This window comes from Chinchilla lanigera, unplaced genomic scaffold, assembly GCF_000276665.1.
Source record: "Chinchilla lanigera isolate Chin_1 unplaced genomic scaffold, ChiLan1.0 scaffold00055, whole genome shotgun sequence".
Taxonomy (NCBI): domain Eukaryota; kingdom Metazoa; phylum Chordata; class Mammalia; order Rodentia; family Chinchillidae; genus Chinchilla; species Chinchilla lanigera.
Genome location: NW_004955456.1, coordinates 15,379,388 through 15,406,789, shown reverse-complemented (window position 1 = coordinate 15,406,789; position 27,402 = coordinate 15,379,388). Strand labels below are relative to the sequence as shown.

Here is a 27,402-nt window from a genome sequence, read left to right as displayed (position 1 = left end):
CTGCCTCAGTCATCATGGCCTCACTACATGGGCAAGGTCAGTCCCTTTGAGGCTGCCCAAGCTTGCAGATGGAGGCTGGCCCCACCCTGCCAGGAGAGTGTGGCAGGGCACACCCCCAAGAAAACAGTGAGCAACACAGACTGGGCCCTAAAAATGGCAGCCTCCTTGGCCCCGCTGATGGGAAGTAGTCCTAAATAAATCCCACATAAGAAAGTACTTTATGTCTAAAGAGATTTTCCACCATGTTATTGATAGCTAGAGAAAAATACAGGCGATCTAAATGTCCTACCAACAATAAATGGACAAGTAAAAGGCAATCCCTGCCTAGAATGTTATGCAGCCATGAAAATCATAGTTGTGTGGAATTCACAATAGTTGGAGAAGTATCCAACATAATATATCAAGTGGAAAATGCAGAAAACAGTATTGTGTGCAATGATCTGCCCACAGCAAATTCATGCATCACAAAAGTGCAGAAATAAACGTACATAGGAACTCAATATCATTCAATTGATTTTTCCAATTAGATAAAAGGAGTATTTATATGAAAAGGTATGAAAGCCAGGCAAAGAGGCATACATCTGCAAAGCTGGAGATCAGCCTAGGCAATTAGGGAGACTTTGTCTCAAAATAAGACCTGTGGATATAGCTCAGTGCAAGGCCTGAGTTTAGTCCCCAGGTGCCACAAAAAATAAACAAAAGATAAAATGACTATTAGGGAGATAAGATGAAATTAGATCTTTATTATCTCATTCTTGATGCCAAAAAATGGAATTGGAATGTTAATAATTAGAGGTGAGGATGTGTACAAGGTTCTGGGTTCAGTCCCCATCAGTGCAGAACAATAACAATAACAATGATAATGATCATTACATTAAATCACATACATACTGAGAAAACTTGGGCTCATCTTTTATTTTTGATAATTTTGGAGTAGAGAAGTCTAAGCATACAAGAGAATGACATAAGTAAGACTAAAAATAGATTTTTAAAAACAAAAAGTTTTAAAGTATCAACAAAGTAGGAAGGAATATTTGCACCACATAAAGACAACTAATTTTCTGTATATGCAAAGAGCTCTTTTTTTTTTTTAATTTTTTTTTTTTTGTTGGTTTTTCTCCGGTACCGGGAACCGAACTCACGACCTTGCGCTTGCCAGGCAAGCGCTTTTGCCGCTGAGCTAAATCCCCAGCCCCTGCAAAGAGCTCTTGAAAAGGGATAAGAAAAAGGGCGACCCTACCAAAAGTAGGGAAAGGCAATAAGCAAGCATTTCCTACAAAGAGAAAAGGCTCAGCTTTACTCAACAGCAAAATATTAAGTTTGATTTTATCAGTGTTGGCAAGGTATACAAAACACTCTTAATGTATTGTTGGTAGAGTCTAAATTGGTGAGACCTTTTTTTAGGAAGTAACGCGGTATCGATTAAAACAAAATGAATTACACAAAGTCTTTGACCATTATAATTCCTGTTTTAGGATTTTATCCAAAAGATTTTACTCTCAAAATTATGCCACAGTATCTCCATAATGATCACTGAGGAAACATTTAGCAGAAAAAAACTGTAAACAATTTCAGATACCCATAGAGGTTTCATTAAGTTAGTTCTTAAAAAGAGTGAAGGATAGCTATATATGCTAGAGTAGAACATTTCCAAAATGTGGGGACAAGTGAAAAACTCTAGAATGGTGTGTGTTATGATCCCCTTTGATCAAAAGAAAGTGAGCAGGAGCTTATATTACATTGTAATATATTACATACTAGTATATACTATACTGTAGTATGTTATATATTAGTTTATATTTCACTCTGGTATGTTACATGTTTGTTTATGTTACTGCTGTAGTATATTGCATACTAGTTTATATTTCCTATGATTTGTTACATATTAGTTTACATTGGACTATAGTGTGTTACATATTTGTTTATATTATACTGTATTACTTAATACATTGTATTTCTGTACATACAGAAACATTTTAGAAAGATACAAAAGAACTGAGGGTAGAAATGAAGCCAAGGAGCTTTCCAAGTGCTTATAAATTTTGATTTTTGTAAAATTTTGAGGCTCCATTAGTTTTATATTTGAAATACATGAAGATACTGGCATTGCTTTTTCTATGGGTGATAGAAATTAGGGTGACTTTATTTGAATCATTTCTCCTTTTCTGTATTCCCAAGTTTATTACGTTGAGAGCATATGTTATGTTCATGTGATGTAAAAACAATAAACTTATGTTTAGAGATTTTTCTGCAGATTAGGAGAAAGTTATGCCATTTATTGACCTGGGAATTCACTTGGAGATCATGGGAAATATAAATATGTGGAATGCAGTTGGAGACACCCAGAATTTCCCCCTTTGGTTCTGCACTTGCATTTGCATTCCATTATAACAGAGCTGGGACAGCTGTCATATCTCTTTAGTACATCCTTTATTGCAACAAATTCCTTTTTGTGTCAGCAGAATGTAAATGTATCATTCTTCTCAGGCTAACTTCAGAAAACAATGAGTACATGATGATGGTATTTTTTTTCTTTTTAATATCTGGCATCTCGAAAACAAGTGACATTTAAGATAACCTTCCATATGAGTCACTGTATGTCAAGACCTACAGGATTCATATTTCGGGTTACATAATGTGAGATTACAATGTTGGGGTGCAGGAGATTATGAGCAGGCCCCAAGGCATATGGGGCATTGGGAGGCACAGCCGATTGTATGCCTGCTGGCAGCCATACTTCCCAGAAAAGAAAGGGAATGAGCAGAGCTCTGAGGCTCCTGGTGCAGCTCCATTGATAACAAAGTAACCAATCTGGCTTGCTGCTCTTTCTTTTTAGAAAGCTACAGGAGACACAGATGTCAACCACCTCAAAGCTGGAAGAGGCCGAGCATAAACTTCAGACTCTGCAAACAGGTTTGATGCTGCTCTTCATCCTAGTTGAGTTGATGTGGGGAAGGCTGAATTGGACCCTCATGGTCAGTTTCCAGGGCTGTCAAGGTCCCTTTTGCTAACTGTTGCAGAGCCTAGGGAGCCCATGCTGCAGAATTGTTCCCCATCCCTCCCGGCTGCTTTACCTGATTCCATTAGTCATGGCATTGAGTTGTTAATGTAGAGGTGGGAGGATCTGCAAGCCATTTCCATTCCTTCCACCGCCATCCTCTTCCTGCTCTTTTTTCCAACAAACATGTCTAAATCACCAAACTGTCAAGGACTGACATTTCATTTGGAACAATAATAGGAGACGGAAGGGGGAGGGGGACCTTATTTCTACCCTGAGTGAAGTTAAGGAGAACAATAATAGCAGAACCTTTAAGATTTAAAAGTTAACCAAAAAAGGTTATGCTAAAGTTTCTTTTGAACTTTTTTCTTTTCCTTCCCTTTTTCTTCCCCTGAAAGGGAAACAGCACTGTATCTTTAATTTAAATGAGAAAAAAAAAAAAATCCAAGTTAAAACACAAATGATGGAGGAAGAGAGAATCACAACAGATGAATTTAGCAGATGAATTTAGCAGACAATTTAGCACAACAATTTAGCAGATGAATTATATCCGTAACTTAAGGGCCAGGCTAGGAGTGTAGCGCTTTGGTAGGGTACTTGCCTAGCATGTACAAAGCCCTGAGGTCCATTCCCAGCACTGGGGAAAATTGAAAATAGAGCCCAGTAGAGTAAGGGGCAAAGGATAGAAACAAGCAGTTCATAGAAGAAATATAAATAGCTAATACACATAAGGAAAATTAAATGAATGAAAGATTGTTTTACCTACCAGCCAAATAGATTTTATGTAGGTATGAATGTAATACTGGGGATTGAACCCAGGGCCTTTACGGAATACATCCCCAGAGCCCCTCCTTTTGTTTTGACACAGGATATCACTAAGCTGCCTAGGCTGGGCTTGAAAATGGGATCCTCCTTCCTCACCCTCCCAGAGTGCTGGGATGACAGGTGTGTGCCACCACACCAAGTTCTGGATTTTTTTTTAATTGATAATACCCAGTGTTGGTGAGAGTAAAGGAAAATGGTCCCCACTTATGATGCACATGAGAGTACAAATTGCCTCCTAGGAAACCAGGTGGGTGGAATTCATGAGAAGTTTGAATACTCAATGCTTTAGCCAGCAGCTACACTTCTGGTTATCCTGAAAGAAGAACTTATTTGCGTTGATGTTGCCTATGTCCTCATATGGAGAGATTTCTGTGCCCTACACCAAGGGAGAAGGGCAAGTCTTCCTAACATCCTATTTATTGGTGGTAGGAGGTGCACGGTTGTGCAGAGGAGGTGTGCTCTGGGATAAGTGCCACTGGGGGATTTTGTAATGGTACAGACATCAGATGCACTCACTTTGTAGCCCAGGCTACAAACTCAGTGACAGGGCAGGCCAGTCACTTGTTGAGGCCTCATGACACCACAAACACAAGATAGACAAAACTGTGACTGATGTGACCCAGCACCTTCTTTCCCAGTAAATTTTTTTTCTTGGCATAACTAGGAGTATATTTGCTGGGCATCAATTCACATACCTGTAATCCTAGTACTCTGGGAGGCTGAGGCAGGAGGATGGGAAGTTCAGGCCCAGCCCAGAAAACTTAGCAACTTATCGAGACCCTGTCTCAAAAAAAAAAAAAGAAAAAGAATGAGACAGGGGATGTGACTCAGTGCAAAGGCTGTGGGTTCAATCCCAGTATCACCACCACCACCAAAAAACAGTACATTCTAAAATAATGATTGCCAGGCATGATGGCACACACCTGTAATCGTAGTACTGAAGAGGCTGAAGCAAGAGGAGCCCTGCAAGTTTGAAGCTAGCCTGGGCTACAAAGTGAGTTTAAGGCCAACCTGAACTGCATAGTGAAACCCTGTCTCAAAAAGATAAAAAATATAATATAGTAAATATCTAAGCCAGTAACATAGTCTTGTATTACCATGGTCAAGTATCATGCACCGTGCATAATTGTACATGCTATATGTTTGCACAGCTGGCAGTGCAAAGGTTTGTTACACCAGCGTCCCCACAAACATGAGAGTAATGCATGGTACTGTGACATGAAAACGATTAGGACAGCCCTGGTGAATGGGAATTATCCACCTCTCTTCTCATCTTACAGGACCACCTTTGTATATGCAGTCTGCCATTGACAGAAGCATCATAAAAAGTGTCATTAAGCAGGGCATTACTTTATGTGCAATTATGTGTGGAAATATTTTTAAATGATAAAAAATATTGAAAAGTAGGAAATCTATGCAGTAAGCTATGAGCAGTAGTTCTCTTAGGAGGCGCTTGGGTTGAAATGAGATAGAAATGAGAGGGACTGTTCCATTCATGGTGCTTTGATCATCTTTGCCTATTAGGGTTTCTTTTGTGTATGGTGGTAGTTATTGTTGTGGGTTTTTGTTTTTGTTTTGTTACTAGTTTATTTTCTACAGTACTGGGGATTGAACAAAAGGCCTTCACATCCAAGCCATTTTTATATTTTGGGATAGGGTCTTGCCAAATTGCCCAAATTTCACTCCTGCATCAGCCTCTCAGAGTTCTGGGATTGCAGGCATGTACTTACCATGCCTGGCATCTTTGCCTGTTTTGAAATGAGGACATATTACTTTTATACTTTTACTTTTTAAATTTAAATAAAACAATTAGTATCTTATATTGTGGTTTTCTGTCCTTGCCTTTTAGCCCTCGAAAAAACTCGAACAGAATTATTTGACCTGAAAACCAAATACGATGAAGAAACTACTGCAAAGTAAGTTCCTGCTTGGTTATACTCAGGTTACTCCTGTTTCTGCTAATCCATGAGAGATTGGCCTGGCAGGTTTGAGAAGGCTTTGGTCCTGCTACGACAACTCAGTGTCATTTCAGGGAATCAGTCACATCAGATCAATCCCCAGGTGTGACAGCACTTCTTTCTTTCATTATTATGAAAGAACTTCTTTCATTATTACGAGCCTGTTCGATGCCTCCCTTCCTTCTGTGGAAAGCTTGGGAAAGAGTTAGCTTAGAACAGAATACAATACTTGGGCCATTTCTTTGCGGAGCTTGGTCTGGGCAAATCACCTTTTACCTGAGCCTATTCTTTTTCCTCAGGACCCCTAAAAGACATTAAGCACATTCCCATGCAGGTGGATTGGTTCTTATGACCCCTAACTACATTTTTGGGTGGGTGGTCACCCAGGGCTTGCTTCCTGTCTGACTCCTGTCAGGAGAATTCGTCATGACTCATTATGAATATACTTTGTGGCACATACCAGAGAGGATAGAATACTGCCATAAGTCAGGAGAAGATGGCAAGTGACAAAGACCACTCCTACCCATGCCTCCTTGGCTAATAACCAGGCAAGCAGAACCAGACAGTACTTGAAATGCTTTTTCCTGTGCTGGAAGGCTATTCTCTCCCCCAAGAAATCTGTGTGCCCAACAACAGTGGTGCTCTTGGCACCCAGTAGGCACTGGTGAGGGTGCTTCTGAGTAGCACTCCCACTCACCACCTTGGGCTCTTCTACTGGTAGGGGTGCTGGTACTCAGCATCCCTGTACCCCCCAACACATTTGCCCTTGGGTTTTGAGGTTGCTGCTCCTCCACTGTCCTCAGGACACTGAGTTGGTGTGTTCCTCACCCTGTACTCTAGCCCATTCAGTAGCCCAAGTCCTTGAGAGCACAGCTACACAGTCTGGTGATCAGAACCTATTTTTCCAACAAATATAAAACTTCTGCACAAAAACCAAAGCATCTTGGTCAGTCCCTGTGCCCCTGGACTATCTAAGCCCTCAAATCATTTACCCTTCTCTCTCTGGGAAAATAGGACTTTCTGTGTGCAAAATGACCTAAGTCTACGGTAGGGTAGAGGTTAAAATCTTGCTTTGAAATTCTGTGGCTGTCATATTAACTTCTCGTGTTCCTGGGCCAGTGCTATCTGAGAACACAGCCACCATTAGCTGATTGAGGGTGCCCATGCTGCACAACCTTCTCACCCCCAAGCTGTAACCACAGCAGAAACCACACCAACTGCCACAATGAAACTCAGTCACCTTGACATGCCTCAGGGTTCCTGTCCCCCTTTTTTTGCCACTATTTCATCTTTTTTTTCCCAATTATTTCTGTTTGGACTTTACCTGTACCATTTTTTTCTAAAATAATTTGATTAGTAGATGATTCATTAATTAATGTTTTGGTAAATTCTGTCTTCCCCACATCATTTTACTGGCTGGCATATTTCTACATGGCAATAGATTTGATCATACCACTAGTTTTCATTACTTCTATTAAACCATACCTCTTTCTAAAAGGCATCAGTACAGCTTATTCATCTATAATTTTGTGTCTCCATAATTGACCAGGGTTTGCTGTTTTATGCATTTTAAAAACATTTTCATGATGGCAAGTGTTGGCAAAGCTGCAGAGAAAAAGGAACTCTTGTACCTTGTGGGTAAGAATGTAAATTAGCACAGCTATTATGGAAAACAGTAGGGAGAGCCCTCATAAAACTAAACATAGAACTACCATATGATCCTGTAATCCCACTTCCTGTAGTCCACTGTACAGCCAAAGGAAGTAAGATGAGTGCGTCGTATGTATGAAGACTTTCCCCTGTTCAGTGCAACTTTAGTCATAGTAGCCGAGATCTGGAACACCCTTAGTGTCCACCAGTGAACAAATGGATATAGAGAATATGGTGTGTATACACAGTGGAATACTATTTGGCCTTTAAAAAGAAGGCAACTCTATCATTTGCAGCAATGTGGATGAACCTGGAGGACATGCTAAGTGAATAAGACAAATACTGCATGATCAAAATGACATTAAGAACATTAAATCTTGGAGCTGTCATGAGATTGAGCTTAGTAACCCCAGGGCCCCCAGGGGCTGGTCTTGCTGATCCCTAGAGCACTCAGAGAACTGTGGTCTTCTGGCATCAGATAGGAAGTGGTGCTCACTGATGTGGACTCAGGAAGAAATGATTTAGGCCCATTCCCCTCCTAGTGGTGTATGTTAAGGCCAAAGAGACTTTTCCCCAAAACCCACACAGATGAAAACTGACATGTTGCTTGCTTGGTTTCATAAACCTATAGTAAATGGAAACTACAAGTGTAGGGAGAAGGGCAATTATTCTGTCTTGTAAGATGGTATGTCTTGCATGTGGATGGTAGCTTTTGTCTCCTGACCTCTGACAGGGTTGTGGCCCCTCCTGTCCTGCCTAGTGGTGAGTAGGGTGGTGAGTAGATCACATAGAGCAAGAGACCAGCTCGGGAAAGTAGCAAATGAGGCTCAGAGATGGTAGGCATCCCCAGAGGCCAACTCCCTACACCAGGTTCTGGATCCTGAGCCCTCCATGGCCCAGCAGGGAGAAGACCATCACAGCTCCATGTGACCACTGCTGGGATCCAGGGCACAGGGCACGGTACCTGGCAAGGTCTTTGCAGGAGGCAAGCAGGACAAAGGAGGGAAGCTGTGAAGAGCAGCACGGTGCCCTGTGGCCAGTGCTAGCAGGACTGTCCCATACCCCAGCTAGAAAGAACCCAGAAGGTGAGGGCCTTTGGGAGGAGCTATAATTCCATGCCTTACTCTCCCCACACCTGGACTCCCTGGAGAATAGGAAGAAAGAGAATCATCAAGGATACTTCCTCAGAGACTGTGACAAAGGCCTTGGGGGCTTTTTTGTTGTTCTATTTTGAATCAGGATCTCGTTGTATTGCCCACACTGGTCTTGAACTACTAGGATCAAGCCATCCCCCTGCCTCAGCCTCCTGAGTAGCTGGGGCTACAGATGCAGGTCATCACACCCAGCTGGGACTTGGAACTGGAAGATGAGTTATGATCAGGTTGCAGGAAGCTTATGGAAGATCCAGGCCAGGCTGGTGTTTGGGAGGACCTGCCCAGAGTTGTGAAGGACTGGCCCCTAAGGTGGACAGGTTGACAGGTGTGACAGGACTGGGCTTTGAGTTGAACCCAACTGGCATCTCCCTGATCAGAAATGGTCTGGATGCTAACAAGACTAACTATGAATACTCCCCAGCTTATGTAATCCACAGAAAGGGTAGAAAGTGGCCTGAGGTGGTGGGGCTGGGGCTGCTTTCTTAACTGGAAGCAGAGGTCTCAGTATTAATGACCCCATATCCCTTGCACATGGCTCTCCCCTTATTTTCTGGGAAAGGTTTGTTACTTCAGCTATCTACCTCAGTTCCAACCTATGTATGCTTAATTAGACCTAACATACCTGTTTGTAAATGGTCTTAAAACATTTCAGGACATTGTCTTTTTCTCCCTGATAAAAGGGATTCTCTACTGTTTGGTAGAGAATGTAGGGAGGGAGTTGGGGGGCAGAGTGAAATGTGGGCCTTAGAGATGGTGCATTGCTTGCTTGGTCCTGTCTGTATTCCTTTGGCCAGAGCATGACCTCCCCAGCTCACCTGTACAATGGGCATATTTCCAGCTGAGCCACTGGGTAATTGCGAAGAGCCATGAAGGGCGCATTGTGAGCAGCACTCATCCTGGTGAGTGCCGAAGAAGCACCCACACATGCTTCTGCTGGCTCTATGTGCTTGGCCCAGGTAGTATCATCTTCCCATGACCTGGAGGGACACACACTACATGTCTATTCCTTTCCTCCATATTGGGAAGAAACCTACAGGTCAACAGTGCCCAGGCTGGCCAAGACCCCTAGTTGGTGCACAGTCATCACCATGCGTCAGCTAGGACAGCATACTCTGGCTGGGATGGGGACGGCGGCAGTAAAGTTTTCTATGTGTAGGCTTGAAGCAAAATGTAATTAGCCTTTATGTGCAGAACAAGGCCTCATTGATGAACACAGCTGGTCTTTGTTTTGTCCTGTCATTGAGAGTGGGAGGTAAAAGTGTTCCTCTTCATGTTTATTAATGCAGGATTCCTTAGACAAATGGCAAGCACAGTTTCATATTTGTTGGGACATGGGGGGGCTTGCCAAAACAGTTGTTGTGTAAGCGGATTGCAGGGTTGCAGATGAGAACTGCTTCTGGGTTAGATAAATGAATTGTTTCTACTTGAATTTTTCTTTTCTTTTTTAGTGAAAATGCACCTCCTCTTCGGATGGTCACCCTATGTCCATCTTACCCATCTCTCTTAGCATGTGAAGATGTAGCACCCTAGAGGACTTGAACTTAGACAGTCCAGTAGATCCCCTAGGTATGGATTTTGACATTGACAGAGTTCCCTGCGTGGCCTGGGTGGTGGACAGGTGGGCAGGCTTCCTTCAGCAGGCAACAGTCACCCCAAAAGAGGCTTGGATAGCTCCTGTTGCCTATGTCTTCATGTATCACACAGCTGTTCACTCACCATTGGGTTTAAGTTGCTCATGCATTCACCAGCAGAAAAACTATCCTCCCGCCTGAGAAACTGGGGTTCTAGGCACAAGTGCAGGGATTCCTTTTTTTTTTTCAGTAGTAAGGATTAAACACAGAGACTTTACACTAATGTACATCCTAAGCCCTTTTTATTTTATATTTTGAGACAAAGTCTCACTAAATTGCCATAGCTAAGCTTGAACTTTCTGTCCTCCTGCCTGAGGCTGAGCCTCCCAAAGTGCTGGGGTTACCAGCATGTGCCACCAGCCCAGCTAAGAATTCCCATTTTTATTGCAGTCCACAGCCACCTCTTTGCTCTGTCCCCCAGATCTGGGGTGGACAGGGAACATCAGTTGAACACATGCAGTCAGCCTCTGACATTCCTCCAACATGTAGGCTGGGGCTCTGAGCCTCGATGAAAGAAAATATTGAATTGCACTGAAATACTACATTTTTTTATAGCTCATGTTAGTCTTAGGAGAATTTGTACCTCCGAAACCTTTCCTGCCAGTAAACTTCATATTTCTTTAAGGTTCCTGTGTTGTATTCCTCACCTCTCTGCTTATTTCAAAGAACAACACTGTGTATACACATACTTTCATAGTGCACTACAAAAGAGGCATTTATGAGGAACTTCACTTGGGTCTGTTTCAGTATTTGCTTTGTATTGTGTGTGTGACCAGTGTTTATCACCCACTGCCATGGGCTCTGGGCAGAAGACATCCCCTCACCTACTCAGCTGGGGACTTTATTAGAAACATTTCAAGGAGCCTGTACCCAGCATCACAGGGATAAGACTGCCACATCCCTGCAGAGGACACAAGATAGGACTTGATGAACAACCCCTCAGCTTAGAACACATGTGGAAAGTATGGCCAGAACTGTGAACACAGCTGGCATAGGTGCCCCCATACAGATTGCTTTGGCTGTCCACAGCCCATGTCAGCACTCTGCTTTCTGCAGCAACCACTGAGCAAGTCTCCTGTGCTCTCTGCAGGAACGAGCATCCCAAGAACAGGCAGCTGGGGCACCCCTCATACTTTGGGCTGTTTGCACAAGACTATGGTTATCTGTACAGTTCTTCTCTAGGACTGAGGGTATGACACTTGGGTTACATCCCCAGCACTGCAAAAATAAATAATAAAATAAAGTCCCTCTCTGGGGCCACCTTTGTATTGGGGTGGTATTACCTGTGACAGTAACCAGGAGACATCAGGTTTCCCAGAAGGGCTCAGTCCCTTTTCTACTCACCGAGTCCCATCGCAGATGGCTCCTCTAATTTTTTTATACTTCCATAGGCAAAACTCCAGAAACCAGGCCAAGAGAACCCACTTGACTGAGGCTGAGAGTCACACAACTTTTTATCATCATATTAGACAAATATTTCTTCTGGTGGAGTTGGAAAAGAGCAACCTAAGTGTCTTGAAACACAGTCTTTCTCTTGTACCTTTAGGAATGTAACATTTTCTATTTCCAGTCTTTTTGATGAGTCATCAGTTTCTAGTAAGGAATGCTGTAATTTTCCTGCTTGGATTAATTTCCCTAAAAATAGAGAAGCAGCTACTTTTATGATTTTTGAGGCTGTGGACTCCAATAAAGAGTGTACTCTCCCCAAAACCATAGAGAGCACTAAATCAGACATGGAAGGGACCTCCAGCAGCTTTTTCACTGTGTCTTATCTCTAGGAGTCTGCACTTGGTAGAATTCCTTGGATTGTCTATCTCTGTACAAGTATTTCACTTCACCCCTAAAATCTAATGCCTGAGTAAGCCCTGAAAGGCTTTTCCTGTCTTTTGCACCTAGCAGCTCTTCTGTCCCCTGGGCTGGAGTGAATGGTCAAGACCTGCAAAAAGGAAGAGGTGACTTTGTATGTCTGATCCCAGATAGAAATTCCTGTGGGTGCTAAGGATCATTTGTCTGTTCTCTGGACTCAAGAAGGGCCTAGAAATTACAAAGCACCCATGAGAATTGACTGGCTTTTCTTCCCCCTCCCTCCAACTAATCTGTACTTCGGACCACCAGTAAAATAGCAGGTGCTCGAGCCAGGCACAAGTATATAATCTCAGTCTTCTGGGAGGCTGAGGTCAGGGAACACAAGTCTGGGCAACTTAGCAAGACCCTGTCTCAGCTATAGCTCAGTGTGAAGGTCCTGGGTTCAATCCCTAGTGTTGCAAAAAAAAAAAAAAAAAAGGAAGAAAAAGAAAAGTACTGTGACTAGAGTGAAAAGGTCCAGGTTTCAAATACCAGATATGACACGCATATACACACAAGGTTCACACACTGCACACAGAAACATGTGCTAGAGATGCAGTGAGTATACAGATACATACTGTGTATGTATTTGATGTTCACGAATATACATAAGCTGTATGTTTTGTGAGAGTTCCATAAGAGAAAACCATTGTTCTTGACAGTCACCTGGGGTTGGCTTTTTTTTAAAGCTAGGGTCTCACTAAGTCACTGTGTTGCCCAGCATAGCTTTGAACTTGTGATCCTTCTGCCAAAGTACCGGGTCACTGGCATGTACCACCACACCTGTTGAGGCCTGGAGTACTCTTGCCACCTTCTGTCCCCAGTCAAATTCTTTAAAGCTGGGCTGTTCTGATTCATCACAAGGAGTTCCAGCTGTCGCAGGGAGGGCCCTGGCCACAACACTTGTGGTGACACAGTATACCTCTGCTCCAGAAATGACAGAGAAGACTCACTTTACAGTGCCCTAGCCTTGCCCAGGACCCTTGTGAATGGTCAAGAGGAGGCTGACAGAAATGAGAAACAGCCTCCATGTGAAATCTCCCAAGCCAGTGGGATGGTTTCCTGTTCTATGACACTCATTATTTTTAATTGTAAAAATTACACATCCTTATTACATGAAATTCAGAAAATTATAAAAGAGTTTTAAAAATGGATTGTTATTGGTTACTTTTCTCTCGTTGCTGGGACAAAATACCTGATGCCCAAAATTAAGGAAGGAAAGGTTTATTTCACTTACAGTTTGTGGAGGTTTCAGTGCATACTTGGCAGATCACAAGGCGGACTGGCACATGGCAGAGAGCTACAGCTCATGGCAGCAGAACACAGCTGAAAAGCAGCAAGCCACACAAGGGAGGAAATGGCCAGAAGCACCCTTTTTCTCTCCCTTACGTATGTAAACTATCCACCCCAGGGCAGGTGGAGCTCTCATGCCCATAATCAATCAAACTCTAAAAGCCTGCCCCATGGCCACCTGAGGCTTTGGGGGGACACCCAGACACAAACCATAACAGTTATCTATACTCCCACAGCAAAGAGCTGAATGTTATGGACTTGGCATATTTCCTTCCTGTCTTCTCCCTCTATAGTGCTTTGCTTTGTCTTTAGTATAGTATAGTGTAGTTTTGTTTTGTTCTGTTCTGTTCTGTTCTGTTCTGTTCTGTTCTCTGTTCTGTTTCGTTTCGTTTCGTTTCGTTTCATTTCATTTTGTTTCGTGTGTTTGCAGGGTTGGGGATTGAACCCAGGGCCTCACATATGTTAGGCAAGTACTCCACCACTGAGTTACACTGCTGGCTCTACTTTATTTCTTTTGAGACAGGTTCTTACTAAGTTGTCCAGGCTAGCCTCATACTTGGGATTCTTCTGCCTCAGCTTCCTGAGTAAGTAGGATTATAAGTGTGTACCCTGGTAGGGTTTTAGGGGGGGTTTGGTGTTTGGGGTTTTTTTTTATTTTTGTTTTTGTTTTTGTTTTTGTTTTTGCTTTTAACCAATGGCTTCAAACTGATAGGCAGCTTGTGGGGGATTTTTTGCTCAACAGGTTATATTTCTTCTGTATCATTGGTAGTCTTCAGAAACAATATAGGATATACAACTCTCCACCAAATTGGGGTGCACTACATTTATTAACCCTCTATTTCTGGTTGCATATTAACTTGGTTGGTAACATTACTACCATTGCCTTACAGATGTTAAATTAAATGCTTTGTGCTTGCTCTCTTTATGCCTTCCCATTCTGCCAGTGGCTGTGGCCTCTTGAGGTGGCTTTCCTATGCCATCATCAGATCAGGAGTGTAGAAGCCCAGGACTCGCCAAGGCCCGCAGCAACACCGCTACGAGGCTAGCATTACCAGCCTGCTCCTGTGTGATGTTTATAGACTTTTCTGGTGAAAGTCAACGGACAGCAAAAGGTGCGCATGGCCTGGCATTGGGAGACCGTGGTGCTGGTCCCAGCTCTGTTGCCAGAGTAACAGAGTTCCCTCCCTGGGCAGCAGCACCATTCTCATTAGTAAATCAGGACATTTGAGCTGGCACAGGGGCATGGTAGAAGAGCTGCTCCCTTTCCAGCTTCTTCCATTGATCACCCATTGCTTCCCAGAGACCCAGGTACTGACTTCTGGCAGGGTGCTGTGAAATGGCCTTCAAGGAAAGCTCTGTCTGGGATGTAGGGGAACAGTGTGAGCCATGGTAGCCTGAGCCTAGGTCTCAGGGTCACAGAGTTCTGCTTCCTGATTCCCTGAGTTGAATAACTGTGGGCCTCCACACATGTTCGCTGCTATTGCTGCTGTTGTCTATAAGGCTCTAGTATTCCCTGGCACATGTAGAAAATGCCAGTTGCCTTCCTTTGGCTTAAGGTCCCCTCCCACTCAGAGGAATCCAATTGCTTCCCCACCTTGAACTTTCAAAGTCAGTGTCCAGATTGCAGACCTTATTATCTACGTTAGTATGCTACCGCTGTGGGGTATAGTGCAGTTTCTGGATCTTGTCACTTCCTAAGTGACTCTGAAATTTGAGATTTTAGTTGTCATTAGGTACTGCTAAGATGAGGCCAAAAGTTCAGACCATTGCGGAGCTGTTGATGTTGGGCCTGGTGCCACAGGCCTGTAATACTGGTACACTGGGAGGCTAAGGCAAGAGGATTGTAAGTTTGACCCCAGCCTGGGCAATTTGACAACTTAGTGAAACCTTTTTGAGAAAAAAAAGAAAAATTGAAAAGGACTGGAGATATAGATCACAGTGAAGGCCTTGCATTCAATCCCTGGTACCACCAAAAATAAAAAAGTGTCCCTCAAAATCAACTCTGGAGGTAACTAATCCTCTATATTTAGTCTTTTAATATAGAAATACCACGTTTTTGCAGGACCCACATTTTCAGAAGTGAGAGCAAGCCATTCAGTGTGTGGTCCCCTCCCAGCTGACCGTGACCACCACATGTGGGAAAGACTCTGTAGGGTCTAGGAGAGCTCTGATTCCATCAGGCTTGGAGAATTAGGGCCTCTCTGTACTGGTGTGCAAAAGTCAAGAGAAGTGTCTAATAGCTGGGCACCAGCAAGGCTGTCTAGGTCCTTGGTTCAGGAATAGGTTCAAAAACTTTTTGGAACCAGGCTACTAGCCTTAAGAATGAGAAGTTTTCTATAGGAAAGCAGGAGTGAGCTGGATAATTGAACCCATTGATTTCCTTCTCAGCTTGTTTGCCCTTTCATTTTCTTCCTGAGGTGCTGTTTGCTGAGGAATGCCTCCAATTGCCAGAAAGACAGTGGGGTGTCTCATATTTCCCCACCAGCCCTCCTTTCCACCAGACCCCAGTTTCAGGCTGCCTGCCGTATGAATTTTTAATGCAGAACTTTATGGCATCACTTGCAGCCTGGCTGCATTGCTCTCCTGAGTCTCCAGATTTAATGCTCTGATGAGCAGAGAGAGGACTGGGGTCTTTCAACATCAGTGAGAATTAACCCCCACACAGCCATGCCTGTGCCCTTTAATTTCCCGAAAAGTAACCCTCAGGACTTAGGAGAAAAAAAAAATTAAATTATGAGGTGTTTGGAATGCTCTCAAAATAGCCTGGAGCACAAAAGCAGAGCATATTCTTGGAGGGTTTTAGCCAACATATATTTTTACCTTTTCACTTATTTTTTTAAAGCATGACTATTTTTTTACTTGGATGCATTTCTGTGATCTTTCCGCCCTTTAAAAAACGCTTATGATTTTTAAGATACACAGAACATGTAAATGACTGGATGTTCTCCAGTTTCCATGGAAAGCCCAAACGTAATTAGAAATCGAGAATTTGCCATTGACAATGGGAGAGGGACCAGTTGTGTGAAGCAGCTAATTCTGTTCATGGGCATATGGCTGATTGTTATTTTCTTCTGGTAACTTTCTGTATTTTTTAAGGTTTCAAGATCAAGAAAAAGTTGTGTTTAAAAATTGCTTGAGTTTAAATAAATTGGAGAAGGATGGAGTCTTCAATAAGCAGTAGAATAAATGGCTAAATATGCCAAAAATAATAGTCAGAGCTAAGCCCTATGCAAATTAAAGCCTAGATGTTTTAAATACTTAAATGTAAAACCCCATAAAAACACTAGGAGAAATTTTAGGTGGGTATTTATATAATGAGGGGATGGGAAAGGTCTTTTTAAGCATGATGCCAAAAGTAGAACTCACAAAGGGAGGGAAGGCGATAGAGAGAAGGAAGGATGGACAACAATATTTACAATGTATATGACAGAGAAAGGGTTACTGTATATGTAAAGAGGCCTTACAAAGTAATAAGAAAAAGTTTCCTACCCCAGTACAGAAAGCTGTGTGTTTTCAGTCCTTTCTAGCTACTCCTACCATTGGCATCCCAGGCAGGTAAACTCACAGGCTCCCATTACTCCCCCTCAGCTCTACAGACAGCATCCCATCAGGATTGTTTTCCCACGTCTTAGACATATGTCATCTTTCTTCATTCCAGAAACTAAGGATCCCTCTGGACACCTCTCCTATCCCTTCTGTCAACACAATTTTAGTTTTACCTTCATAAGATTCCGCATTCTTCACATCTTTATCTGCACCCTCGCTGCCAACATTTTGGCTTTTTTTTCATATCTCAGCCTCGCTTCTTCAATATCTTATCAACTTCATCCATCCTCTTAGAATATGCTAAAAATATCTCTCTAAAGTACTATAAATCTGATCCTGTTCAGATCTGCCCTGCTTGAGATCCTCCATGGCTGGCTCTCTGGTCTCCAAGGAAAAGTTCTAAATCATAGCCTTCCCCAAGCCCAGGTGCTCTTATAGCCCAGGCCCTCTTCCTTCACAGGCACATCCCTGGCTCCCCTTCCCCACATACCTACACAAGCAGCTCTGTGATGTGGAAGGGGCTGTGCTCTTCCCTGTTCCAGGAACTCAATGCCCAGTCCAAGGAGAGAATTCTCATGGGTCCTAAGTATGGACCCAGAAAAAAAAGTACCTCATTATTTTCACTTAAGTGTCCAGCTGTGATGCAGCAGTTTGCTTCCATTGCAAAGGAAGTCATCAAAACAGTAATTGCTGGGCATGGTGGTGCACACCTGTAATCCCAGCACTTGGGAGGCTGAGGCAGGAGGATCGTTTTGTGTTCGAGAGCAGCCTGGGCTACAAAGTGAGCTCAAGGCCAGCTTGAGTTGCATAGTGAGACCCTGTCTCTAAAAGACAATAAAACAAACAAACAAACAAGGTAATTGCAGACTTGGAACCTCATTGCACATAGAAATCACACATATCTTCACATGACAGTACAGTCATCACAAGTATCAAAAGTGCTGCTTGCATTCATGCCTACTTCAAATGTCAGCTGTGCTTAGACCCAGGATTGCCACTAGATTTGTCAGTGCACTAATAACAGACAACTGTTACTACATAATGAACTTGAGGTTTTTAAAATGTTGGTAACAATTAGACTTCGGAATAATTGTCTTCCTTAGTAAATATGTATATTTAAAATGTTACTAGCCAGGTACAGTGGGGGACACCTGTAATCCCAGCATAGCACTCTGGGAGGCTGAAGCAGGAAGATTGCAAGTCCCAGCCCCACCTGAGCAACTTGGCAGCATAGGGAGACTTTGTCTCAGAATGAAAATTAAAATAAAAAGAGCTGAAATGTAATTCAGTGTGAGGGCCCTGGGTTTAACCCCCTAATGTAATTCCCCTCCCAAAAAAAAAAAAAATCTGAGGGGAGATCAATGTTCACTAGACAACAGAGAGAACTATGGCACAAGAAGGTCAGGCACATGCATGAGACTGGACACCCCCAGAGGGCTCTGGCTGGACTTCCACCATCTCCACACAGGTACTGTGCAGTGCCTACCCCATGACATTGTCATCACTTGTGTTATACTTTCTTGTGTCTGTCTAGCTCAGAGGTGTAACAACTTTAAAAGAAAAAACAAGAAAAGCACTACCTGGACCATCTTCTTAAATGTATGTGTAGGTCTTTCAAATAATTGTACTTGCATGTAGAATTTTTGGTTAAATACACCTACAAACCCCACAGAAAGGCCTGTGCATGCGGCGGCTGAGTCTTACCTCCTGATTCTACCTTCCCTCTATCTGCAGCCACTCCAAAGAGTTGTCACTCCTGACCCCACCTAGGTATCCTATTCTGCAGGTGCGTGCACCATCCTGTGTGTGTAGAAGTTAACAGGTATCACATGCACGACAGCCACCAGCCCAGGGCTCACTCATCCAATATCAGCCATCATCTTCATTTGTCCTTCTTCAGGCACCCTCTATTCTGCCTTCTGTTTGGAAACGAGGAGCTACCAAGAGGGCTGCATGGGTTTCTGTTGTGACTAGTTCTTGCTATTGCCATATTACCCACCCCTAGTAAGAAGGCAAGTCTGGGTTGTGACTTTCGTCATTATGTAAATATCTCTGCCTTCTAGAACATACAAGTATTGCATATGGGCACAGCTCTGCATACAAGTGCTATGTACTTATGCCCATAGTGTGCTACAAGAGAGTCACCTCTTGGTACTTTTGATATCACCTGCCATTATTTCAGTTTTGACAATACCTGCTTATCTGCTAGCTTGCTGTTTTGATGATGGAAGTTTGTTTTGCTGTCTGGGTGAACTGGAGCTTAGGTTATCATTCTTGGCCTGTGGGCATTTTAGTCACTTCTGGGTTTCTATGATGAATGTATAAAAGTCCTGAAAATGCTTTTCAGAAAGAGATTGCTGGAGCGAAAAAGAAGCTCTTTTGCACATTCCCCACAGAGGGAAGAACACTTTCACAACAGCAGTGGTGAGGACTGGAGTCCATTCCCTGCCCTGTAGGACTACGGTGGCAATCCCAGAGCTCACTGGGGTCTGGGCACATGGCTTGACTTGAGCCTTTAGTACCAGACCCAAAAAATGAAGGACAATCTGAGCAACTTCTGCCCTGCTATGCTTAGCTGGGTAGAACTTCACTGAAGCTCATTTGAACTTATTAGCACAAAGCTCACCATTTTCCTGCCTGCTTATTTACTGTAGTTTCCTTGTCCTTCATGCATGGGCACGGTGGGAACCACATGGTAATTCTACTTGCATTGTACATTTTAGCTACTTACAGTTATTACTTTTATCTGTTAGTTGCTTTTCTTTTCACTTGAGTTATAGTGGTTTTTATTGCCCAGAAGAATCATAGACAGTCTAGTCCTTTATGTCCTTGGATTCTTCATCCATGAATTCTATCAACTACAGATCAAAAAGATTACAGAAAAAAAGTGTCTGTACAAAAACTGTACAGTCATTTTTTCCCTTGTCATTATTCCCTAAACAATACAGTAGAGCAACTATTTATACAGTATTTACATTGCATTAAGTATTGTAAGTAATCTAGAGTTGTATGTGGGTTCTGTGCAGATAGTGCCTAGTTTTACGCACAGGACTTGCACCTCTTTGGAGTTTACTATCTGCAGGGGTCTTAGACCCAGTCCCCTACAGATACCAAGGGCCACTGTATCTATAAATGAGAGAGATCTTGTCAATTTTATCATTAATCATTTCTAATATAGCTCGGATAATAGAAAATAATCTTTCTTCCCAATCCATTTTCTTGCTATTTTTTATGACTTACTATGTCTTTAACTTGTCTGGAGTTTATTATAACATATAGTTTATGTGTCTATTTATCATTCTTCACATTAACACCCAGCTTGACCAGTAGTACTGATGACTCCTTCCTACAGTAGTTCACATCTGACAAATCAGACATAAATTACATACATGTAAATATATATAATTTATATAGATATAATTTAATGCATATAAAAATCTGGTATCTATAATTTCATTGCCTCAGCTTAACTTTTCATTCTGATTAGTACTATACAATTTTGATAACATCCCTGTTTTCTGTTTTCATATCTTGCACAATTCATTCACTGTTGTTGTTTTGTTGGTTTAAAAAAAAAAAAGCTTTTAGCGTTTTGCTTACCTAGTTTTTCTGTACACATTTTGTCATTTTTACCAACTTTTATAAATTAACTTGGGAGATAAATTTAACCTTATTTATATTTAATGCACCTGCAAATAAGAAATGTCATCATTAGCTTTCTTTGCCACTAGCATTTTATAATTTGATTTTCTATAGATGGAATTTATACCATGTTATTTTAATTCCCACATGTTTAATATGTATATCCCTACTATAGATGAGATAGATTGTTTATTTCATTTTCCAGATACTTATGGCTGGTTATGAGAGTTGATTATTTTCTTGTCTTTACTAAAAAAACACAGAACTTTGCTGTACTCACAGCTGTCTCTCTACCCGTTTGCTAAAGTGAATTCCTTGGGTTTTGTGAGTGTGTGACCTTATTACCTACAGGTAATAACTTTGTACCCTTTTGTGGCAGTGGGAATACTGGATCCTCTTCTTTCATTCCTGTTTTTAAAAGGAGCATCTTTGTTATTTCTCCATGAAAAACAGTGAGGGTCCTGGATTTAAGCAGGTGTCCTATTACATTTCATTGTTTTTATTTTACATATTTATTAGCTTATCTTGCCTTATTATTTATAAGACAAGTTCAGACTTTTGTTTTTATTTACCATTCAGCATTACTTATTTTCTTTAACTTAATTTTCTGCACATAGTACTGATTAATGTGGCTTCAAAACTGACCCAGCCTTTTAAAGAAATCAGGTCAATCTTTGCCTTTTTATTCCAGGTGTTTTCTTACCATACTTTGTTAGATATAAGGGGGGATTTTTTTTTCTTTTAAACAGTCTCACTATGTACTGCAGGCTTTCCTTGAACTCACTGTGCAGCCCAAGGTGTGCTCGAACTCATGCTCTTCCTGCCTCAGCTCCCAAGTGCTAGGATTATAAACACATGCTGCTACACCCAGCCCTGCATTTTCTTCAGATACCTATTATATTTTTATTGGTAAATGTGGTCTGGTTATGTGTACTGATACACCTCTCCTCTTAACTTACATTTTCTTTATTATTGGTGCTTGTTTTCTAATTCACAGTCTCTGTGTCATAAAATGGTCCTATTTTAAGGAAGACTTACTGAATTAATTGACTTTGTAAACATCTAGTGCCTTCTTAGCAGCCCAGCAATGTATCTCCTCTTACTATTAAAGATTGTGTTCAGGTGCAGAACATTTGAGCCTTTGGAAACCTTTAAAAGTTGCATAGGTAAATGCTCTTTCCATACTATAATGTTACTACCCTCTATGTCTAACATAGCAACAAATTATACTTTATTATATTAACCTTCCCTTTGCAGTGAGACTCTAATCTCTTCTAGAACACTCTGAACCTATGGGTTCCTGCTAATGAGTTCTTTAAAGTTACTGAGATTTTCCAGCAACTTTCTACTGCCTTCAAAACTCGTGTACTGGTTGGCAGGATTATCACCTAGTGATAAGAGCCCTTTATTCCTTGGCATATGGTGCATAGTTTACACAAACTTGGGATTTGCCAGGTAGATCCCAGGAGGTGACCTACATAGACAAAAACATTCTTATCATCACATTTTAAACAATCTAGCTGCCTTTTTCATTTTTACTTAACCCAGACATTTACCAAGGGTACTTCTGTATGTTAACCCTCAGAAGCACTGTCATTTGAAAAATCACCAAATGCAATTTCCTGTCCAGAATCACAGTGACATTGTGCACCAGGGATCAAAAGCATAGGCTATAAGGCCAGTTATATGACATTTGTGTCTTCCTGATGGAGAGATTATATCAACTGAAGTTATCCGGCCATAAACATGAGAAAGAGGGTTTGACTTGTCCAGTAAAAATCCCTTCCAAAAAGAACCCTGTAACAAAGCCAGGAAGGTTATTTTCTTTTGCTTTGTTTTTTTACTTAAAATTCTCATCATGCCTTCCTCCATGAAGTATTTGAAGTGGCTTTAAGACAAGACACAGAATCAATAAGGCTCTTAGAGCCTGGGAGTTAACGGGATAGAGCTCAGTGGGGAAGATAACTTTTAAAGCTTGGATTTGAATAAAAAGCTCAATTATTCAATAACCTGACGTGACTAAGACATTTCCTTCTATACGATTTTTAGGGGCTCAGTATTGCTCTGATACCCTGATATACTGTTTGCTCGACTATGAGGGAAAACTTTATGTTGCAATTAACCTTTCTATTTTTTTCCCTACATCTAAGGATTGTGGACTTCCTTTGTGGTATTTTAGTGATTAGACAGGATGGAGAGCGTTCTTAAAGCTGTGTGGCCAAATCCGATGAGGTCAGAATGAAGGGAAGGGACGGTCTACATGGGGCCAGCAAGTCTGGCCCCGTCTGAATTGTTTGTCTAACATTTCACAAGTAGAATAGGAACCGCTGAATTATTCATTTTCACGTTGCCCTAAAAAAGGCACTTAACATTGCCGAAATGCAGACTTTCGGTGCCAGGGAGAGGAAGAGGAAGGATGCTGTTTTTCTTATGAATGTTCTGCTGCCTGCGTGGCCTGCCTGTTCGTACAGTTTCACTTCCCAGCCCTGCTGGGCCACAGGCTGACTTAAGTGCGGGGCAGTTGTGGGGGAGGGGACTGCTGGCAGATACAGTGCATGACTGACACCACAGGTAAACTGAGCATTTAATTTGTGGGGGAAAAACTAGGTGAAGACAGGTTTGGAAGGACCTGTGGAGCCAGAATCCAGGGGATAAGGTTGGTCAAAGCCTGGAAGATGGTCCCAGGAAATCAACTTGGTGTTGGGCTTTGGGTAAGGAAGGAGAGAAAGCTGAGGGTAATAACTAGTGTGCAATTGGAAGTCCTTTTCTTTTTCTTTTTTTTTTTTTATTCTTAGTTTTAGCTCATGCCATCCAACCTTTTCTTAACAGTTCCTACCAAGTAGTACTTAGGAGAGAAAGGGGGTAATTAGAGGGCCTTGCATTTGGGATTAAAAGCCACTCCCCATGCCCTTGAATTGTTAGTCCTTCCTCCACCCTTAGCCTCAGTTTCCTGCCCTGTCTGTGTAGGTCTGTGGCACAGGAGACAGATGAGAAAGGAGGGGCCATGCTACCAGCCTCAGGAGTTCTCAGCCAGTAGCTGGCCAGTACCTTTTGGCTACCAGCAGGCTGACATAGCTTAAGAATGGGGGAAAGGACAAAACTTGACAGTCAGCCTCGAAAGACGGCATAGGCAGGCAGCACTACAGCTGCCAGGGAGCCTTGCCAAAATGGGAGAGCCAGCACCACGTGTGGGTAGGAGACTGCTAATAGTGATAGTTACAGAGGACAGAATATCAGCCCTTCCAAAGCATCTTTTTAAAATCTGAAACTAAACAAGCAACAGCCTGATCTCCTGTCTTGCTGGTGCTGCTGTCTGCCCACGAGTCTGGACATGGTCTGGTCGAGCCTCTGAAATAACTTGGGTCTTTGTACTTGTCCCCATGACAGATTTCAATGGAAGGAAGGGATGCACAAGGTAAGAAAGAGCAGGAAGTAAAAGTTATAGCCTCAGTTTCCTATTACTTAATGGAGGCAACTCACTATGACAGCCTCTTTCTCAAGTTGGATAAAGCTTGGGACATGGATGTCCCTTCCACAATTCATTTTCTTCCCATTCTTTTCTTAGCTAACAACCTTTTCTGCATCAGAGAAAAATACGTACATGATTTTTTAATCACCTTACAGAGATGTGCTTTTCATGTACATTTTTCTCCCCTTAAACAAGTAAGTGAGTTCAGAATCAGAGAGGGTCACATGGCCTGCAAGGTTGGCAAAGTACAGCCTCAGACAGACCTGGGCATCTCCTGCTGGACAGTATCTCCTAATCCATGTACTTTCCAGGGCCAGACTACAGTGTCCCTGTAGACACTTTTCATCTTGTGCCCAAATGTTTTCCTGTGTCGCCTATCACCTTGTTTCTAATGTAAACCCTGGAACAGGCATTACAGTTAAAAGTGGCACTGGAGTAACACAAAACTACTGTGATGGTCTTTGCTTTTCATTATCCTATAAGAATTTTTGTTTACTTTTTATATGTTAAGTTTCCAACATACAGAAGAGGCCATGGGCCCCTGGGTGCCTATTGGGCCACCTATCTCCTGGTTGTGGCCCAGCCTGTCATAGCAGCACCTCTTCTGCTTTCTCTTGAAGCACCATCCCAAATCCTTTGGTTTCTGTATTTTTAACACGTATATCCCTACAATAAGGATTATGCTTTTAAAATAAACCACAATATCATCACACCAGAAAGTAATTTCTTAATATTTTAGAGCTATCTAGTTAATATTAAAATTTCTAGTTGTTGCTGAACGTCAGAAGTGGTTTTATTTTCTAAAGTGGTTTGAATTAGAGTACAAGTAAGAGCCATACTTTGCAATTGGCTGACATGCCCTTAAGTTTCATTCATTTCATATAGCCACACATCTCCCACCGTCTCTTCTTCTCCTTGCAGCTTATTTGTCCAAGAAACAGGATCATTTATCCAAAAGCATTTCCTGTAGTCGAGATTTTGCTGATTGCATCCCCAGATACAATTTTATCTCATTTTCCTGTCCTTTCTCATCCCTGTAAATTTGTAGCTGAATATACAGGCCTGATTAGATTCAGGCTGGAGCTTTTTGGTAAAAGCCATTTCACAGGTAGTTCTGATTATCTTCTAATGGTCGCAGAGATTTTATTAGCTCTGCCCAGAGGAGAAAGATCCTGATTTCCATGCATGACAATAATAAAGATTGTATGCACAGGGGTTTGTGTTTTATAAAGCCCTTTTCTGCTCTGCCACTGTTTTCATTTTATCCTCCAGAAAGCAGTGGATTTCTCCTGGGCAGGTGACTGTCTACCCCGCTGATGTCAAATGACTGAAAGGCAGGGAAAGAGATTCAAACTTGTCTGTTCTGCTGGCTACCCTTCCAGCTCTCTAGACCACACTTTTCCTAATTGTCCTTCTATAACTCCATCATACTTGTGATTCCTTAGTGCTTAATTTAAGAAAAGAAAAGGATTTTAATATCCAACTTGCTCTCTGCTCTCTTTGGTGGAGTAGGATGACCCCTTCCTTCCATTAGAACTCTGTAGAAACAGGAGGAAGACTGATCCTGATGCTTATCCCCAGGCCCCTGCAAGTTCTCAGGAGCAGAGGCAGAATGAATATGCATTATCATCACCTCGGGTCCATAGCTGCCGTGACCCCTCCCTGGAGATGACTGAAGCTTGAATGACAGTAGTAGACTGTTTCTAACTACAGCAAGGGCCAAAGGTGTTCTGTTGGTTTGGCACCAGTGGTCTGTGTGGGCTACCAAAGGCCACTTCAACTAACAGCTAGACTCAGATGGATTTACCAGCATATTTTATTTAAATTGGTTTTTTGTCTGCGGGTCAACTAGATATTAGGACAGGAAGAGACATTTTCTCCTTGTTTGGAATTGGAAAGATGAAGCTTAACTAAAATTATTTTTAATTGTACTGTTACATCATTTAATATAATGGTCATTACAGAGATAAATTGTGGCTAATGTCTAAGCAGGCAGAGGTGACATTCTGGCCATTTAACTATCGCTCAGCTTGGTTTCATTTCTAACAAAAATTAAAATCACTTTCTCAGGAATGTCACCCCCCTGGTGATCAAGCTCTAGGACCAGCTCCCTGCCTAGGCCCTTGATTGGGGAGCAATGAGGTCATTCCAAAGTAACATGTCTTGGAAAGCCACCAGATGGCTTCACCTTCCCCTCCACTGCTGCCAGAGCAGAGGTGGTTTAACCTCGGGCAGAAAACAAAGGATGAGGCTAGTCTTACAAACAAAAATTCTCAAGAAAACCTTTCTCCAAGCACTTTTCCTCTCTACTCCCCCATCAGCTGTGTTCAGTCCTTATTGGGTACAGAGTAACTGGGGTGTTTCCAATGCAGGGGACACAAGGAAGTCTCACTCTGGGTCCAAGGCCATCAGTGCCATGTCTTTCAAAGACTACAAAAAGTGGTAAACTCTTTCTGTAAAAGTCCTGTTCACGGTTTTGAGAGGTACCCATACACTTCTTGCCCTCTGCCAATGCTAGCCAGTGAATTGTTGCCTGCCAAGAGTAGAATAGACTTCAAGTAGCATTGATTGTTTTGCATATTTAGTTAATAATTTGCATGTTGACTTGGATATTCACTCAACTGGTGCTTAAGCACTTGTTGTGGTCTCTGGAATTATGGCAGTGAATAAGCAAGTCGTCAATACTGGAACAAGACACTTTCAGACAGAGTAAGTACAGAAGGGCCTTTCAGAGGAAAGCCGCTAGGGCTGAGACCCCAATAATGGCAAAGGCCACCCACAGAGGTCTCAGTAGCCCATGCTGCAAAGGCCCAAAGATGAGGATAAGCAGGGAAGTTTCAAGGACAGAATAGGCCTAAAGAAACTGTGTATGTTGGTTGATTGAGCTGCCAAAGAAATTTATCTAGCATTGGTGTTACTGGGAGATTTTAAAAAAAAAAAAGCAACAACTCTATGTCGTGGTGCACACCTGTAATCCTAGCACTTGGGAGGCTAAGGCAAGACGATAGCTTCAAGTTCAAGCCTAGCCTTGGCTACATAGTGAGACACTATCTCAAAAACAAAACATGACAATAACAACAAAAACACCCTGCAAGAAACAAAGAATCTACTTGCACAATGGCCCTTGTGAGAAAGCCATTGTGTATGTAGGCTTCTTTGTTTAGAAGATATTGTTTGAAAAGTAGAAAACAACCTCGGAAAAGGTTCTGAGGTGTTGGGGGGGCTGTGATCCAGCACCCATCCCTGTAAGGTCAGGCATCATTCTGGCCCCTAAGATATCCTGGGTCTCCCTGGGAGGAACCAGAGAGAAACTAATGGAATTGGCTGCACCAGGTTAGGCTGGCAGGTAGCTGGTGGGCTGAGGATAACATGCAGCTGAGGAGGCAGTGCA

The 27,402-nt window shown here is 42.3% G+C and overlaps 1 protein-coding gene across 1 annotated transcript in view; it reads left to right on the top strand.

Annotated features, from left to right (window-relative positions):
* Positions 1-27,402, top strand: part of Cux1 (cut-like homeobox 1) — a gene marked incomplete in the record, with an annotated part of 344,274 nt that overhangs the window by 230,046 nt on the left and 86,826 nt on the right. Inside the window, 2 exon segments of the mRNA XM_013520550.1 lie at positions 2,837-2,913; positions 5,673-5,739. Coding sequence (XP_013376004.1) covers positions 2,837-2,913; positions 5,673-5,739 — 144 coding nt within the window.